A 15,781-nucleotide genomic window follows, 5' to 3' on the forward strand; every position below is an offset into this window, starting at 1 on the left:
TCAGTATATCAAAGAAATAAAAGCTAAAAAGAATTCTAGAGTAAATCTTTAGAGAAATTATTCAAAGAGGACGTGCATATAAGAGAAATAGAGAAGCAAAATGTAAGAGACAGGAAACTAATACAATAAATGATGTGGACAACTGCCGCTCCCTGCCTCCTCCTGTGTAGTTGCCGGGCGGCAGTGTAGGGGACTGAACTCCCCTGGTGGGTGGCTCTGACTAGGCTAACTCAATCACAGTGATCCCATTGCTCATCAGTGACTGACTGAGGCATCTAGTGTGTGGGCTTCCCCTGGCCACTGGGTTTGGTTAGGACTGGGCCAATGACCTACTTAAGGCAAATGAGATATGAGGGGTAGTTTGCTAGGATCTTCTAAGGAAACTTGTTAACGATCCTAAGAGAGAACCACAGAAAGAGATGGCCTCTAGTACTTCCTTTGAAGACTAGAATATATAGATGTGAGGCCAAGGGATTCCGTGGTCTTACTACCAATCTAGGGATAAAGCCATCCCATGAAGGAGGATAGCCAAGTGAGAATCACAAAGAAATGGAGCTGTGGCTACTGAATTCAGCCTGTCTTAAAGTTCGACCTATCTGAGACCTGAAGTTAAGTGAGTGTATACACGTATTTCTTTAAACCAGTCTGAAGTACCATCTATTATTTGGAGACGAAAGCATTGATACCAATAACCATGGAGACTGATATAGATATTAACTGAATGATGAGCTCTATCTTAAAAAGGTCAGAAAAGAGAAAAGTATATTAATTTTCATTGAAAGACATATACAATGATTTTAAGGGTTTCTACACAACTAAGAGACAACACTCTTAACAATGGCAAATGCAGGAACATTCTCTGCAAATGCAAAAGCCTTCTTCGTGTCTCCGTTTTGTTCACAAACTAATAAAGAATCAGTAGAGAATTCAATCTTAAGTGTGTAAAAGTTGAATTCTGCTATGCTATCCAGAGCAGTGTTTCCTAAAATGAGTCTGCTGACCTTTTGGGTTGAACAATTCTCCAATGTGAGACCATCCCACACATTACATGTCTAAACCCAGCACTAAAAGACTGCTCGCATGCCTGGTTACTGTGACAATGAAAATTCTCCCTCAGGTGAAATCACTAATGCTGGGGAACAGATGCACAGGATAACCTCTGAGAATTTCTTCCTTTAACATCATTTAAAAATCACTGAGTCTAAGCTTTTCATATTACAGATAAGGAAACTGAGGCCCAGAGCAGCCATACACTGTTTCAACGGTTAAATAAGTGTTTTCACACTGTTTAAGGGGAATGTTAATATTAACCAACATTATTTTTTCAGCAAGTTTACATGAAATGTTTCCATGTCACATACCTGCAACATGACAGACAATACACTGACATGGCAACACTATAGGATCTAGTGATAAGAGTAAAAGAAAAAGGAGATGTATTGGCATACTTCTGTTTTCAACTATTTATAATCAGGGAAAAAAGGAATATCATCAAGACGTTTATCTTTCACTCTGCAAATGTTTCTTAGTAACAATAGTTAATGTTTTTGAGCAAGGAACTGTGCTAGGCACCATGGCCCTTGTACTCACAGAATGTCAATAAAATAACTAACTACTTACGAAATGTATGTCATAACTATGTGGTGACTAGTCAAGAGCACAGACGATACATCCTAAAGGACTTCAGCTTTTCCACCCTTTGCCAGAATAATTGAGAAAGGCTCCACTGTGAAGGTGGGACTTGAGAGTCTCCTTGTCTGGTGACACAGAGAGAGGGAGGAATAGTCACCAGAGCTCATGGGAAGAGGCTACGCAAGGATGAGCAATGCCCAAGGAAGCGAGAGGTAGGGTGGAATGGAGACTGTAGGGGGAAGGGCCCTACCTAAATGAGTCGTGGAAAGTGAATGGCAGGCTGAGAAGCAGACCACAGATTGAGAAATGTGGATCATACCTGGCAAGCAATGGAGGAGAAGCTACTGATAGTTCTTGAGTCGTAGCAGAAAAATAAAATAAACATTTGTAGGGGATTGGAAGGTTGAGTGAAGTAAGAAAACAAATACTTGCAGTAATGGATAGAGTACATACCTGAAATGGCTTATCTGATTTTCTAAAAGGGAAGAGAGTCTTTCTTTTATCTCCTCAAATCTCTCTTTTTCTTCCACTGACACAGTTCCAATTCCATCAGGCCTGAAACAAATCAGAATCAGTAATTTATACTGACAGAATCTTTACTTTTAAATATTTAATATCTTCATATTTATACATATTTCCTTGAAAAATCCAAATAATTAAGGTATACATATTGCTTGTGTCTACAGTAGAAATTTACTGGAGACATTTGCAGCCATTTGCTTTGTATTTTGACCTGGAATGAATGGAATGAAATTATTCTCTTTCAGACAGCCTTCAAGGTAAAAGATTACAATAAATATTCTCCAGATCTACAGAAAACAATGACTAGTCCTTGAGAATGGCAGTAAAAAGTGTTTTATAGTGGTACCAAACATTTGATCATTAAATGAATACCCCTGAATGGAACTATTACAAAAAAATATACTGAATGCCAGCTAAAATGTCTTAACTGTTTCACTCTTCCAAATAAAAATTAAGCTAATGTGAAATTGGAGATTTAATTTTAATTGCTGTAAGAATCATAGAAATTTTGGATACATGAAGTGGTTTACTGCCCTATTTTATTTTTCTGGTTAAATATGTAAGCACATAAAGCAAAATAAATATTTAGATAAAAACATATACAGAAAAGACAGACGAGCTATGTTTTATAATCAAGATTTAGCATTTAAGAAAATATCCCTATGGAATAAATGTAAGTTTTAATTAGGATTTTTAAAAGTAGCTATGAAGACTGAACGGAAATCTTCTTTTACTTAGGTTAAGATTGAAAATACAAAATATATCTAATGTCAGGAATTTAGAATTTATTCTGTACCAATCTAAGCATCCGGTTGTATAGCAATCAACTAAAATTTTGAAGATATAAATTTTATATATTACTGTCCTTAACACAGAGAAAAAGATATATTAATCTCATATTCATTTCAAAATCTGTTTATATATTTCAACAAAATGAATCTTTCACATTTGATAATTAACACCAATAATCTCTTCCCATATTAGCTTATTTTTCTAAATATTATATTTTAATTCTCATTGACTCATGTATTTATCATTCCAAATTACTAATTTTTAATATTTATGCATAAAATAGGTAGAAATGAGGGTTATGAAAACAAAGAAAAATGAATGCTTAAAGTAACTCTCCCAACAAGATTTCTATTTGATGCTCTCATTGTTGTTTTTATATATATATACATACATACATATGTGTGTGTGTATTTTTGATACTTGTAAACTAGTCAGTTAGGATAAAAGCAATTAATTTTAAAGTTATACCTGAATCATAATGACACAAAGACCTTTTATTCATATCAAAATGTCATTTAAGTCTGAGAAGTTTCTTCCAGTATAGAGTAAATAATTTATTTCGGAATCTCACATGCTGCTGGAATTTATGCTTTGAAAACATTACTTACAATTATATTTCTTCCCTAAATAGAGAAACACAATTATTTAATTTTGGCAGAATAATACATCAACCCCATTTATTCCATCAGAATGTGTTTTGAATGTTAACTGCAGAAAAACTAATAGCAAAATACTGGTCTTTCAAACATTTTTAGGAAGGAGAAGAGAAAGTCCAATTTACAAATTACAAAGCAATGAACTATGAGCTAACCCCAATGTTTTATAATAGTTTAATAATGGAATTTTTCACATATCACTTCAGAGTCAATTCCCATAAAGCAATGATAGCACAAAAATCACATGGTAAACTACGAACAAGTATTTACGACGATCACAAAAGTTCAACTGGAGAGTTCTATATAAATTATTAAGTTGGTAATTTGGGCATTCAGACAAAACTTATAACTATGTTATGTTATTACAGAGAGAGCATAAAAACTCACACCACAAAGTTGCAGGTTGGTTATTTCACTAAATAAACCTATGCAAACTTGATGAAAAAGAGCAAGGCACTCATCTTTATTGTCCAGATGACTGACATGGCCCTTTGGCTTTGCTCTCTGACAGATACCAACCACACGGTTACATCTGAGTGAATTTTACTGTTTGCTCCAACTATCAAAGCAGATTGTGATCCACAGTGACAGAGCGAGTCGTCCTGTTAAATAACTTCATGGGGCACCTCGTCTACCTGACAGGATGCAGCCAGGGGTTCAGGCGATGAAAAGTGAGAAAGGTAAGTCAGGGGAATGCCACTTGTCAACCTTCACTAAGATCAAGACTGTTATACACAGTGCGGCGCTGTCATTTTCACTGAGTTCATTACCATATTAGGTACATAGCTGACAGGTTAAATACAACATTTAATATTTTGGACTTGCCCTTATTCATGTGTCTTTATTTTAGTGTATAGACAAGACTATGTACTGAATATTAGGTATATGAAGTGGCCTTCTATATCTAAATTGTTGGCAATTCTGCTGCAGTCAAGCCTAAAAGTAATAGCTCTTTCTAAAATTATTCTTTCAAATAAATGCAAATACTTCCTGTGTCATCAATATCTTCCTTGTCATGGTAGTTATTAAAACAAAGATAATTCTAAATACGCACCTGGTACTGTGCTAGCTGTTTTATATGCATAACAACATAGGATGCTCACAGAAATCCTTTCTCTAGCCTCCGAGAGAGGAGTTGCTGAAGCTCAGGGACTCAGGGAGGCTAAGTTGCTTCCCCAAGGTCACACGGCAGGTATCTGCAGGAGCCTGACCTTCAACCTAGGTCTCTTGTATTCCAAAGGCAAGGCTTTTAGCGCCCATGCCTCATTCTCTTTCCCCTATCTTTTCACAGAAAATAATAAAGAGCAATAAAAAGAAATCCTTATTAAAAAATGGAAACCATATCTGAGAAGCAATAATGGTGGAATTATTTTAGATATACTTACTTGCATCAAACATTTTCTATATTACTTGTATAAGGCAGAGAGCCTAAATATCAATAAAATTTAAAATACCTACTATTGAATCAGTGATTCAATTAAAAAAGACCTTAACAAAGGCAGTCCTAAAATTTGCTCTGTCATACATTTACAAAATCTGGACTCGCAGAAGCCTCGAGAGAAACTTAAACTAGTCACATTTTATGAACATTCATCTAGTAGACTCAGGGTAATAGGGATTTAAAATAGCTTCATAAGCTCAGTTTACAAATGAGTTTCTGTCAGCTATCCCTTCAAAACATGCCCAGAACTTGACTCCCCTCACCACCTCTACTGCTGCTCCGCTGGTTCCAGCTGCCATCAGTCCTCCCCTGGACTCCCCTCACCACCTCTACTGCTGCTCCTCTGATTCCAGCTGCCATCAGTCCTCCCCTGGGTATGGCTGCAGCCTCCTTGAACTCCCTCCTCCAGTCTTGTCTTTGTCAGAGTATTGGCAACACACTATTGTGAGCCTTTTTCAAGCATGAGTCCTACCCCTAACAATGGTACCACTCCTTGTAAAAGCCAGAGCCCTTCTAATGGTCCACAAGATCTTAGGTGATCCCTCTTCTCCACACTCACACTCTAATCTCCTCTACTCCTCATGGCAAGTCTCTCCATTTCACCCATGCTAGCCTCCTAGCTAGTCCTCGAACATAGAAAGCATGCTCTGCCTCAGGACCTTTGCATGGGCTGCTTCCACCAGCACACTTATAATGGTCTTGAAGACCTTATGATTCCCCTTCCCCACACTCACCCTCTGATCTCCTCTCCTCCTCATGGCAAGTTCCTCCACTCCACCCACCCTGGCCTCCTAGGTAGTCCTCAAACATAGGAAACATGCTCTGCCTCAGGGTCTTTGCATGTGCTGTTTCCACTGCTAGGGAGCTCTTTCCCTAGGCACAGACACAGTTTGCTCACTCACTTCCTCTGTATCTCTACTGACAGTACTCAGGATTATTGAGGTTATCTTTCTAACCATGTGACGTAAAGGTGTAACCTCCCATTCCCCCAGACCTCTTCTCTTTTAAAATGCTTTATTGCTTGCCATTGTACATATGGCTGTCATCCAACAGGGATATATTTATTTGTTTACTGTCTTCCTCCTTTGTGCTTACCTCTAGTGCCCAGAACAGTGGCAGGCATATTGTTGATGTTCAATACATAAACGCTAAAGAAATGAACGGATGAAATATAGAACATAGAAATATCAGCTATATAAGATTATAAAAATTCATGAAGTAGTAATATCACAAAAATTAGTATAATTGCTTATTAGTATTAATATTGCATAAATTATTTGGAATGTTTTTATCATATCACAGATAAAATAAGAAATGTTTTGAAAAGCAAACAGAAGCATGAATTATAGTTAAGTATTCAGGGTAAAAATATCTCTAACAAAAGTTAGCATGTATTTACACTTAGCAGAAAATTTTTATTGTTTACTTGCCATTTTACTTATTAAGGAAATGATTTGCTTTAAATCTTAAAATTAGAATTTTTTTCTAGAAATAATAAAAAAAGAATAATGTCCTTTGACATTGATAAAAACGTCAAATGATAAATTGAAAAATTGATAAAAATGTCAAAAATGATGTTAAAATGTGGTTATTTAAAATTCTAACATAAAAGACCAATTTTCTGATTCAACATTAATTGGGGTTTAATTGTACGACTGATAAATATTTAAGTGGTTCCAAAGAGAAGTAAGGGTATTCTCATGTGTCAAGATTTAATATTTTCATTTTTCCTGGGGCCTGTAGTTACTGAAGTTACATGATTTCAATAAAAATAGAGTATTCTATGAAAGAAATTTAAGATATGAACAAATTATAAAACAGTTTAATAATAGATGCAGATCTTTTAATTACAGATATAGTCAAATAAGCTATGACCTGGAGCTTCCTTCTGGTATTACATAATAAGCAACTGAACACCAAACGCAGTTGTGTCTATGTTAATTATACTTCAAAGAGTCTTAAAAAACAGAATTTATACAATAGAACCTTCTGCCACCGAAGCTTAATGGCCTGATCTTACATCTGCCTATGGGTCACATTCTTTTTTCATAGAAACCATCACATGTGTGTGCACTCACACACATACACACAACCATTTTTGAAAGGCAGATTCATCCAGAAAACAGTTCCTATACAGATTAAGGCCAATCGAAATTAATTTCATTAAATTCCTCTCTAACTAAGGGATTTTATAATTTGTGCTATTCATTGATTTGGCAGATTAGGCATTTTAAAACAAACAGAATCCTTTACACATATTGGACACCTTGTCCCGATTACCAATGCCTTCTCTCAGGAGTGCAACATAATCCTAAAGTGGGAAAGATGTTTTTAAAAGACGACTCAGGAACAAGAGGGACAAACAGTATTACTAATCTATTTTCGTTTATCTTCCATGGGTTTTGGGGTAGTTCAGATAAGAAATTAGTTTCTATGAAAGTAAAGAATGACAACATCACAGTTCAAGAAAGATCTAAGAGGAAAGGAGTATAAAACTGGGTTGCAGACATTTGAGTAGAAGAGCCGGTATCAATGAGAGAACCTGCTTCAACATTCAGATATGGACTAAGCTGGTCGCTTCGCTTTCCCTGGTTAACCAGTTCACAATTCACACATTTTATAGCCTTTTTTTTCCAATATAATACAAAATGTCAAAGGCCTATAAGACCAATAAAAACCAATTTTGGGGGGCTGGCCCCATGGCCGAGTGGTTGAGTTCGCGTGCTCTGCTGTGGGCGGCCCAGTGTTTCGTTGGTTTGGGTCCTGGGTGCGGACATGGCACTGCTCATCAGACCACGTTGAGGCAGCATCCCACGTGCCACAGCTAGAAGGACCCACAACGAAGAATATACAACTATGTACCAGGGGGCTTTGGGGAGAAAAAGGAAAAAAATAAAATCTTAAAAAAAAAAAAATTGATCATTGATGAGCATTTTAAAAAAAAAACAAAAAACCAATTTTGGCATACTTAATATCCATCTCATCTGGGTACATTTGAGTAAAGAAGACTTGCTGGCTGTCAAACACGTTTTAAGGAACAATAGTCCTGTGACAAACTCCATCAAAAAGGGTTAGACAGCCCAAGTATTTTTGGGACAATACCAATCGCGAGACCTTGTTGGAGGTTCATAGTACAACCCTGGCATATTAAGGAGTCTGACAAGCCTGACAGTAAAGAAACCTGTTTAACTTTGTTTAAACAGCAAGTCCCAAAATTATGTAGTCATTATATCTCTCCACAATTCCCACTTCCAAAGCATCATTTAGTGCTCATGACCATTTGGTCTATTACTTAATGAAAACTCTAACATTTCCTATAGTTCTTTTCTCAATCACGTCTATCAGCTGGACAGATTCTAGACATGTAGGGGATAAATGTGTCCTGGGCTTTATAACGTCTAGGAGTTTGCCTATTGCCTGGAACAGCGTGCTCAGGAAGCTTGTGGGTTGAATAAGTGCACCAGGAGTTAACAGTGTATAGAAAAGACTGGCAAATTGATGAGATAGATTTCCTTCACTCTTCCCCTTTAATGCCCGCCTCGCTCCCCAACTCATCAGGGAAGTTGGTTCATCCTGCCCGTTTGGTGGTTTGCGGTAAAAGATATTTCACAAGCAATGAGTGGGCAAATGACAAAGTTCACGGTGCTTTTGAGTTTCTTATAGGCTTCTTGCCACCTGCCCTCTTCTATGAGGAACAGATGACATCTTAGCTTCCTCCAGAGAGAGTGAGAAGGGGAGAGACAGCAGAGGGTGGTATTTCTGAATTGTCAATTCTGCCTGCAGCACCGCAGGTGAAAGTCACTTTGCACTTCGTGTATTTCCCACCATATCCATTTGTGAAGAGAATAAAAAGGAGACAAACACACAGCACAAGAATGAGAAATGTCAGAAGATGAGGGAGCAAACAATCTTTTATTTTTGTTCCCTAACCTGTAACCCCTTCCATTGTTTCAAACAAAATCATATATCATTTAGATGGTCATATATTACATAATCAGTGTCCTTGAACTTCTCCTGAAATTTTAAATATCCATAAGAAGAAATTAAGTCACCCCCCTATATGTTCACTGAGATACAAGAAATAGATTTTCTATGGGAAAATATTTTGAAAAATAAAATTTTAAAATCATATTCTTCTCTTTTTCCAAATACTCTTACCTCCTAATCCTTTCCTTATTTGAATTTCCTACTGCATTCTATTTTCTTTGGAGGTTTTTAAAAAGAGTAGACACTGGTACAAAAAAGCTGTAATCTGACTCTATGAAGATATGCGATCAGGTGACTTAGTTTCTATGTTAAGGTCGTGATGGACAGACAGGCTAAGGACAGCTATCAAGGTGTTTGATAACTGGCCTCTCCTGGAATCAAACTAAAACCATTGCCGCACACAACTCTAGAAGTCAAGAAAAATAAAATATCAAAAGGATTTAAAGTAAAAATAAAGAGAATTAAGGTTGGCAGTGTTCTCTGATATAAATATCACCTCTGCCCCATACCTAATGTTATTATTTTTAAAAAATAACGGGTTTTTGAAATTAAAAGACTATGTACACATCATAATTTGGGAGGAGGAATCCAGGAAAACAAAGACAAAAATTAAAATTTCCTTAAATGTCCCAATAAGAAATAACAGGTAATACCATTTTCTAAATGTAATTCCAGTCTTCTTTCTATAAATCTATAGATATATTGCACATTCTAATTTATAATTTGACTCTTTTAATGAAGTATAAACATTTTTTCACATCATTTAAATATCCTAATAAATGCTTTTTAATGAAGTATGATGTTTCATTATGGATATACCATAATTTATTAAAATACCCCTTTAGTAGAAATTTAGACTGTTTCATCTTTTTCCTACCATAAATACTGCTGCAATAACTAATCTTACACTACATCTTTTTAACCCATTTCTGATTGTTTCCCTGGGATAAATTTCTGAAAGTGTATTGTTAGATCAAGTGGTGCCATAGACTGAGCTATGTCCCTTCTGAAAATTCATGTGTTGAAGTCCTAACCCCCAATGTTACTGTATTTGGAGATGGGGCTTTTAGGAGGTAATTAATGTTAAAAAGGTCATAAGGATGGGTCACTAATCTGATAGGACTGGTGGCCTTATAAGAAGAGGAAAACGAGCTCTCTCCTTCTCTCTCCATTATGTGAGGACACAGAGAGACGGCAGCCGTCTGCAAGCCAGGAAGAGAGTCCTCCCCACAGCCCAACCATTCTGACACCCCAATCTCAGACCGCCAGTCTCAAGAACAGAGAGAAAATTAATTTCTCTTGTTGAAGCCACCCAGTCTATGGGATTTTCTTATAGCAGCCTCAGCTAAGACAAATGGGATGATATTTTCAGACATTTGATACATATTGCAAAACTGCTTTTCAAGAAAGTACTTATCAGCTTACACTGACCAAGGTACATGAAATTATTAATTTCTCTGCAATCTCATCAACTGTAGTCTGTATCATTTGTTATAATCATTTTCAATTTTATACACAAAAAAGCATATTTCATTGTTTTAATCTATTAATTTCTATGTTGTAAAAAGACACAATCTTGCTGGTTACATACGGTCTTAACATGGGCCATAAACATCATTACATTTGATTCATTAAGAAGATTTAATTGTGAACTCTCCTAATGAAGTCCCTTAAAATGTCACCTATAAAATTGTAAACAGATGCTCCAATGTCATTCATTTACTTACTGAACAAATATTTATCAAGTACCTGGCCAGGTCCTGGGGATACAAGACAAGCATCACAAAAATGACTCCTGCCCTAATAGAGTTTTTAAGAGGGAAAGGCATAAAAAAGAAAACTCAGTAAGTGTACAATTCCATGTAAGAAGGACAAAAGTACAAAGCTCTGGTGTAGTTTAGATTTTCAGGGAAGGACTCAGTTTGGGACAATATTTAAGCTGCGATGTGATGGATGAGCAGTGTTAATCTGGTGGAACCTGAAGCAGAGGGGTTACAGAGAGGGTTCCAGGAGGTTCTCCCTATAGACGTCCAAATATTTTTTTCAAAATGCAAATTCTATCATGACTTCTCCTAGTATAGCGAACTGATTTACACCCCCAAAATCTCTCTTTACTACAAAACACTTCAACACTGCACAAATTATAGAAAATATACTGGTAAATGTTGTGCTGCACTTATAAGAAAGGAAAAAAAATTCTCCTAAGGGCAGGAAAATAAATAAACGGGGAGCTGAAACCACAGTTGGGGTGAATATGAGCATCAGGCTGCCTTGGGGTCAAATGTTGAAACCAAGGAGGCTTTACAGCTGTGTTCAAGGGAGGGCACCACTGTGTCAGAGACCTAATCTGCATGAGCTGCTAAACCTGAGATGCCTGCAACAAACAGGACCCCTGACTGGGCTATACTGTCAGTGGAAGGACCGGCTAGAGAGAACCAGCATGCTTGCAAAGGGGAGCCAACAAAGAAACCTGTCTGTTTCCACAGCATCTAACAGACTGAGCGAAAAAGAGTCTTTCCAGAGAACATGCACCACATGCCTGACCTCGTCCAACTGGGCACTATCTGTGCAATCAAGCAATCTCCAGATGGAAAATAAAATAGCTCCAGCAGCAACCCCAACACCAAGTAAAAGCAAGAGCAAATCTCTTTGGAAGAAAGCATTCTCAACTCAGGCCTTGTCGAGTTTCCACAGATTAATTTCAAGTAGATGTGCTTACTACAAAAAAATGCTAGCTGAATAAGAAAAGTAACCATGGCAAAAACGCAGGCAGAAAGAACAGATGTAAAGACCTAGAAAATTTAGTTATTGCAATGATCAGAATATAAAATAACTAACTATGAAAGGTCTAAGGAAACAAAGAGGGGAACAAAAACCAAGAAAGAAATAAGATATGTTCAGAAATGACCAAATGAATTTAAAAAAGAACCAAGTAGAATTTCCAGAACTAAAAAATTTAATAATTGAAATTAACAATTCAATAAGTGGTTTAAAAAATAGATGTCATAGCTGAAGAGAGAATTGGGGAAGGAGAGAAAGGGTTGGCAAACTACAGCCCATCATCTGTTTTTATTAGAACACAAGCCACAATCATTTACTTACATATTGTCCATGGATGTTTTTGCACTACAGCAGACTTGAGTAATTGCGACAGAGATAATATGGCCTACAAAGCCCAAAACATTTATTATGCTTACTGTCTGGCCCTTCATAGAAGAGGTCTGCCAAGTCCCAAAGTAGAAGATAGAACTTAAAATATTACATAGAATGCAGCAGGAGAAATAAGTAGATAGAATATATATTACAGACTTTAAGAGATAGAGAAGATAAAATGCCTAATATATGGGCAATTGGAGTTTTAGAGAAGAGCAAGATTGGAGGCAAGACAATATTTAAAGAGATAACAATATTCCAGAACCGATGGCAAACATGGATCTTCATATCCCAAGCAGGGTAAATTTAAAGGAATTGGTGCTTACCCAATGTTGGGTCAGATGGATCAGAAATCCACAGTAATCCCAAATAGAATACACAAAAAGAAATGAACATGTGGATACATTATAGTGAACACAGACAAAAAAATAACCTTAAAACTATCCAGAAAGAAAAGACAAATTCTCCTCAAAAGAATGGTGATTAGATTGCCAACAGCCTTCTTAATGGTAACAAAGGAAGTCAGAAGTAAATGGAGTATAATCTTCAGAGCTCTGAGAGAAAATAACCATCAATCTAGAACTGCATACTAGCAAAATTTTCCTTCAAAAATGTGGACAAAGATAATGCCCAATAAAAATTCCCTATCTACAGGTACTCCATTATAGGAAATTGCAAAGAATGTACTTTAGGAAAAAGAAAAATAATTTCTAAATCTAAGCAAGCGTTTAGCATACTAAATATAATATCTAATTTGTAAGATTAGAAAACAAACAAACAAAGATACAACTAAAATACTAGATAATATAACCATGCAAGCCAGGAAGGGGGTGACTGGAATGTTCTAAGGTCTCTGAACTCTTTAGAGAAGGAGAAACTTGCTGATTAGCATTAAGACTTCAAAATTTTAGCAACACATATGGTAAAATCTCAAATGTTGGAACATTTAAATTATTGAGGGGAAAAAAATAGAAGAAAATAACCTGGATGAAACAAAAAGAGGGCAAGAAAGAAACAAAAAGCTTACAAACAGGAGCCAAAAAAGAAAGGCCAAAATAAAATGGTGGAAATGAACTTACTTATCTCAATATACGTAATAACTGTAATTGGACTAAACTGATTAAAAAAACAGAAATTGTCATATTGGATAATTAAATCAAAATGTTAGTTTGCTATTTATGAGACACACTAAAATAAAGAAATATAGAAAGGGTAAAATTAAGAATAAACATATATCAGACAAATACCCAAAAGGCTACATTAATAACCACATGAAAAAACTTTAATGCGAAATGCATTATTAGTTACGAAGAGATAATTGCCATTCACTGGGAAGATTTAACAATTTTAAACTTGAATTCACCTAATAAACAGCTTCACAATATACAAAGCAAAAACTGGCAGAAGTAGAGGGAAGAAACCACCAAGGCAATGGTAGCTTTCCACTCACTGTGGTCATAACACCATAGATCAAACAGGAAAAAATCAGTACGAGTTTAGAAGATATGAACCACACAACTGCTGCCTGCCCTACCCAAACTAGAGAATATACATTTTTTTTTCAACCAACATGAAACACAATATTTGACACATACTTGCCATAAAGAAAGTCTCAAGTTATGAAGAATCAGTACCATATAGATTACATTCTCTGAACATAGAGAAATTAGGTTAGAAACCAGTTCTTAAAAAAATAACCAAAAAAACTTCACTTTCTTAGAAACTTAAAAATATAAATAACCCTGTGTCAAAAATAAATTACAATGGCAAGTTAGAATTACTTAGAATTTTAACCAAATATTACATAACAAAATTTATATATGTGGGAAAGTGGTACTTAGTGGGAAACCTATAACCTAAATGCTTATGTTAGAAAAGAAGAAAAGCTGACTAGTAATTAGGTAAACATCTAACTTAGGAAGTTAGAAAAAAAATAGTCCAAGAAAGTAGAGGAGGGAATAATAAAACTAAAGACAAAATTTAATGAAATGGTTGACTATAAAAGGGGGCACACAAGGCAAATTTTAGGGTGATGGAATGTTTCTGTATGGCAGTAGGGTGGTGAATATATGACTCTATGTGTCAAAACCCACAAAACTAAGAATTGTACAGCTCAGAGAGTGAAATTACTGTATACAAACTTAAGGGAAAAAAATCCCATGGTATCAACTCAGATGGTGAGGATAGAATGCATATTTTGACAAGTGACTCTAACTGCATCATACGACAGAACCTTACTAAAGAGAGAGGGGGAGAAAAGCAGCTGTCCTTGAACTTTGGAAAACAATGTTTTGACTGGAAACTATAAGGCTAATGACTAAAGGACCTGTACACAAACACTGTAATCTAGCTGGCAAATTTTGAAACTGCTTGACATGTATACCGGGGTTGAACAAATAAGGAAATGGATGGTGGACAGGGGAAGCCAGGTTTCTCACTGTTGGAGAGACAAGTTACAGATAAGCAAGAACGGAAGGCTCACACGAACTTTGTGGTACTGGACTAGAGTCGGAGACATCAGTATGAATTCATGGATTAGTATACGAATATATATTACCTAGCTCTGGCCACTGAGAGGGCCTGGAAACAATGATATCCTAGCAACAATGAGCATATCCATATCCCAATCTTGGTTTCTAAATACCATTCTCTAACAAAAGGAACCACGCCTCTTTGGAGAAATGGCTGATTCTAGGGCTGAGGCAGGGAAAATACAAGAGGAGCTCGGAGCATATTTCAGAACCAGAAAGTAAGAAAGTGCTCAAAACAACAACAAAAGGATAGAGCACATCAAAGGGAGTCAGTCTGAAAGAGCTCTCAATGGCCCAAGCTGGAACGATTTGAGCAACAAAATAAAGTAGTATTGGATTATAACCCAAAGTATAAAGTAACCACAGATGAATCCATACTGACATAAATAAATGGTCCACTAAATAAACAGGGGAGAAGAGACAAATCTTCCTCGCAGAGGAATTCCAAATATGTAGCTAGTCTTCCCTCCAGGAAGTGGTGTTTAATTCCCCTCTCCCCGTGAGTGTGAGCTGGAGTTAATGACTTCTTCCAAAGAATCGAGTACGGAGGAAGCAAAACATCATCTTTACAGGGGAAAAACCTGACAAACGCTACCTTAACCAAGTGACCAAAGTTATCAGGACCAGTGATGTCCAGTGATATCATATCCTCCCTGACAGGAAGAGATGAGAGGGTATTTCAACTCTTCAAAAACCTATAACCCCAGTCCAATCATGAAAATGTTAGATAAATCCAAATTGAGGGATGTCTGACAAAATACTTGACCAGTACTCCTCAAAACTGTCAAGGTCATGAAAAACAAAGACTGAGAATGCCACAGATCAGAGGAGACGTGACAACTAAACGCAATTTGGTATCCTGAGTTGGATCTTGGGACAGAAAAAAGGATATTTAAAAAAAAAAAAAGGACTGCGGAAATCCAAATAAGGACTGGTGGTTAATTAGTGGCAACGTGCCAATCTTGGTCCCTTAGTCTTGACAAACGTACCACGGTAATTTATGACAATAACATTAGAGAAAACTGAAATAAAGAAACTTCCTGTACTGTCTTTGAAATTTTTCTGTA

At 36.3% G+C, this 15,781-nt stretch overlaps 1 protein-coding gene across 19 annotated transcripts in view; it reads right to left on the reverse strand.

Annotated features, from left to right (window-relative positions):
• Nucleotides 1–15,781, reverse strand: part of CADPS2 (calcium dependent secretion activator 2) — a 496,160-nt gene that overhangs the window by 121,101 nt on the left and 359,278 nt on the right. For all 19 annotated transcript variants that reach the window (XM_070616447.1, XM_008514417.2, XM_070616451.1 and 16 more), the window contains one exon: nt 2,086–2,187. In XM_070616447.1, coding sequence (XP_070472548.1) covers nt 2,086–2,187 — 102 coding nt within the window. The remainder of the gene's footprint in view (nt 1–2,085; nt 2,188–15,781) is intronic.

This window comes from Equus przewalskii, chromosome 4 (assembly GCF_037783145.1).
Source record: "Equus przewalskii isolate Varuska chromosome 4, EquPr2, whole genome shotgun sequence".
NCBI lineage: Eukaryota > Metazoa > Chordata > Mammalia > Perissodactyla > Equidae > Equus > Equus przewalskii.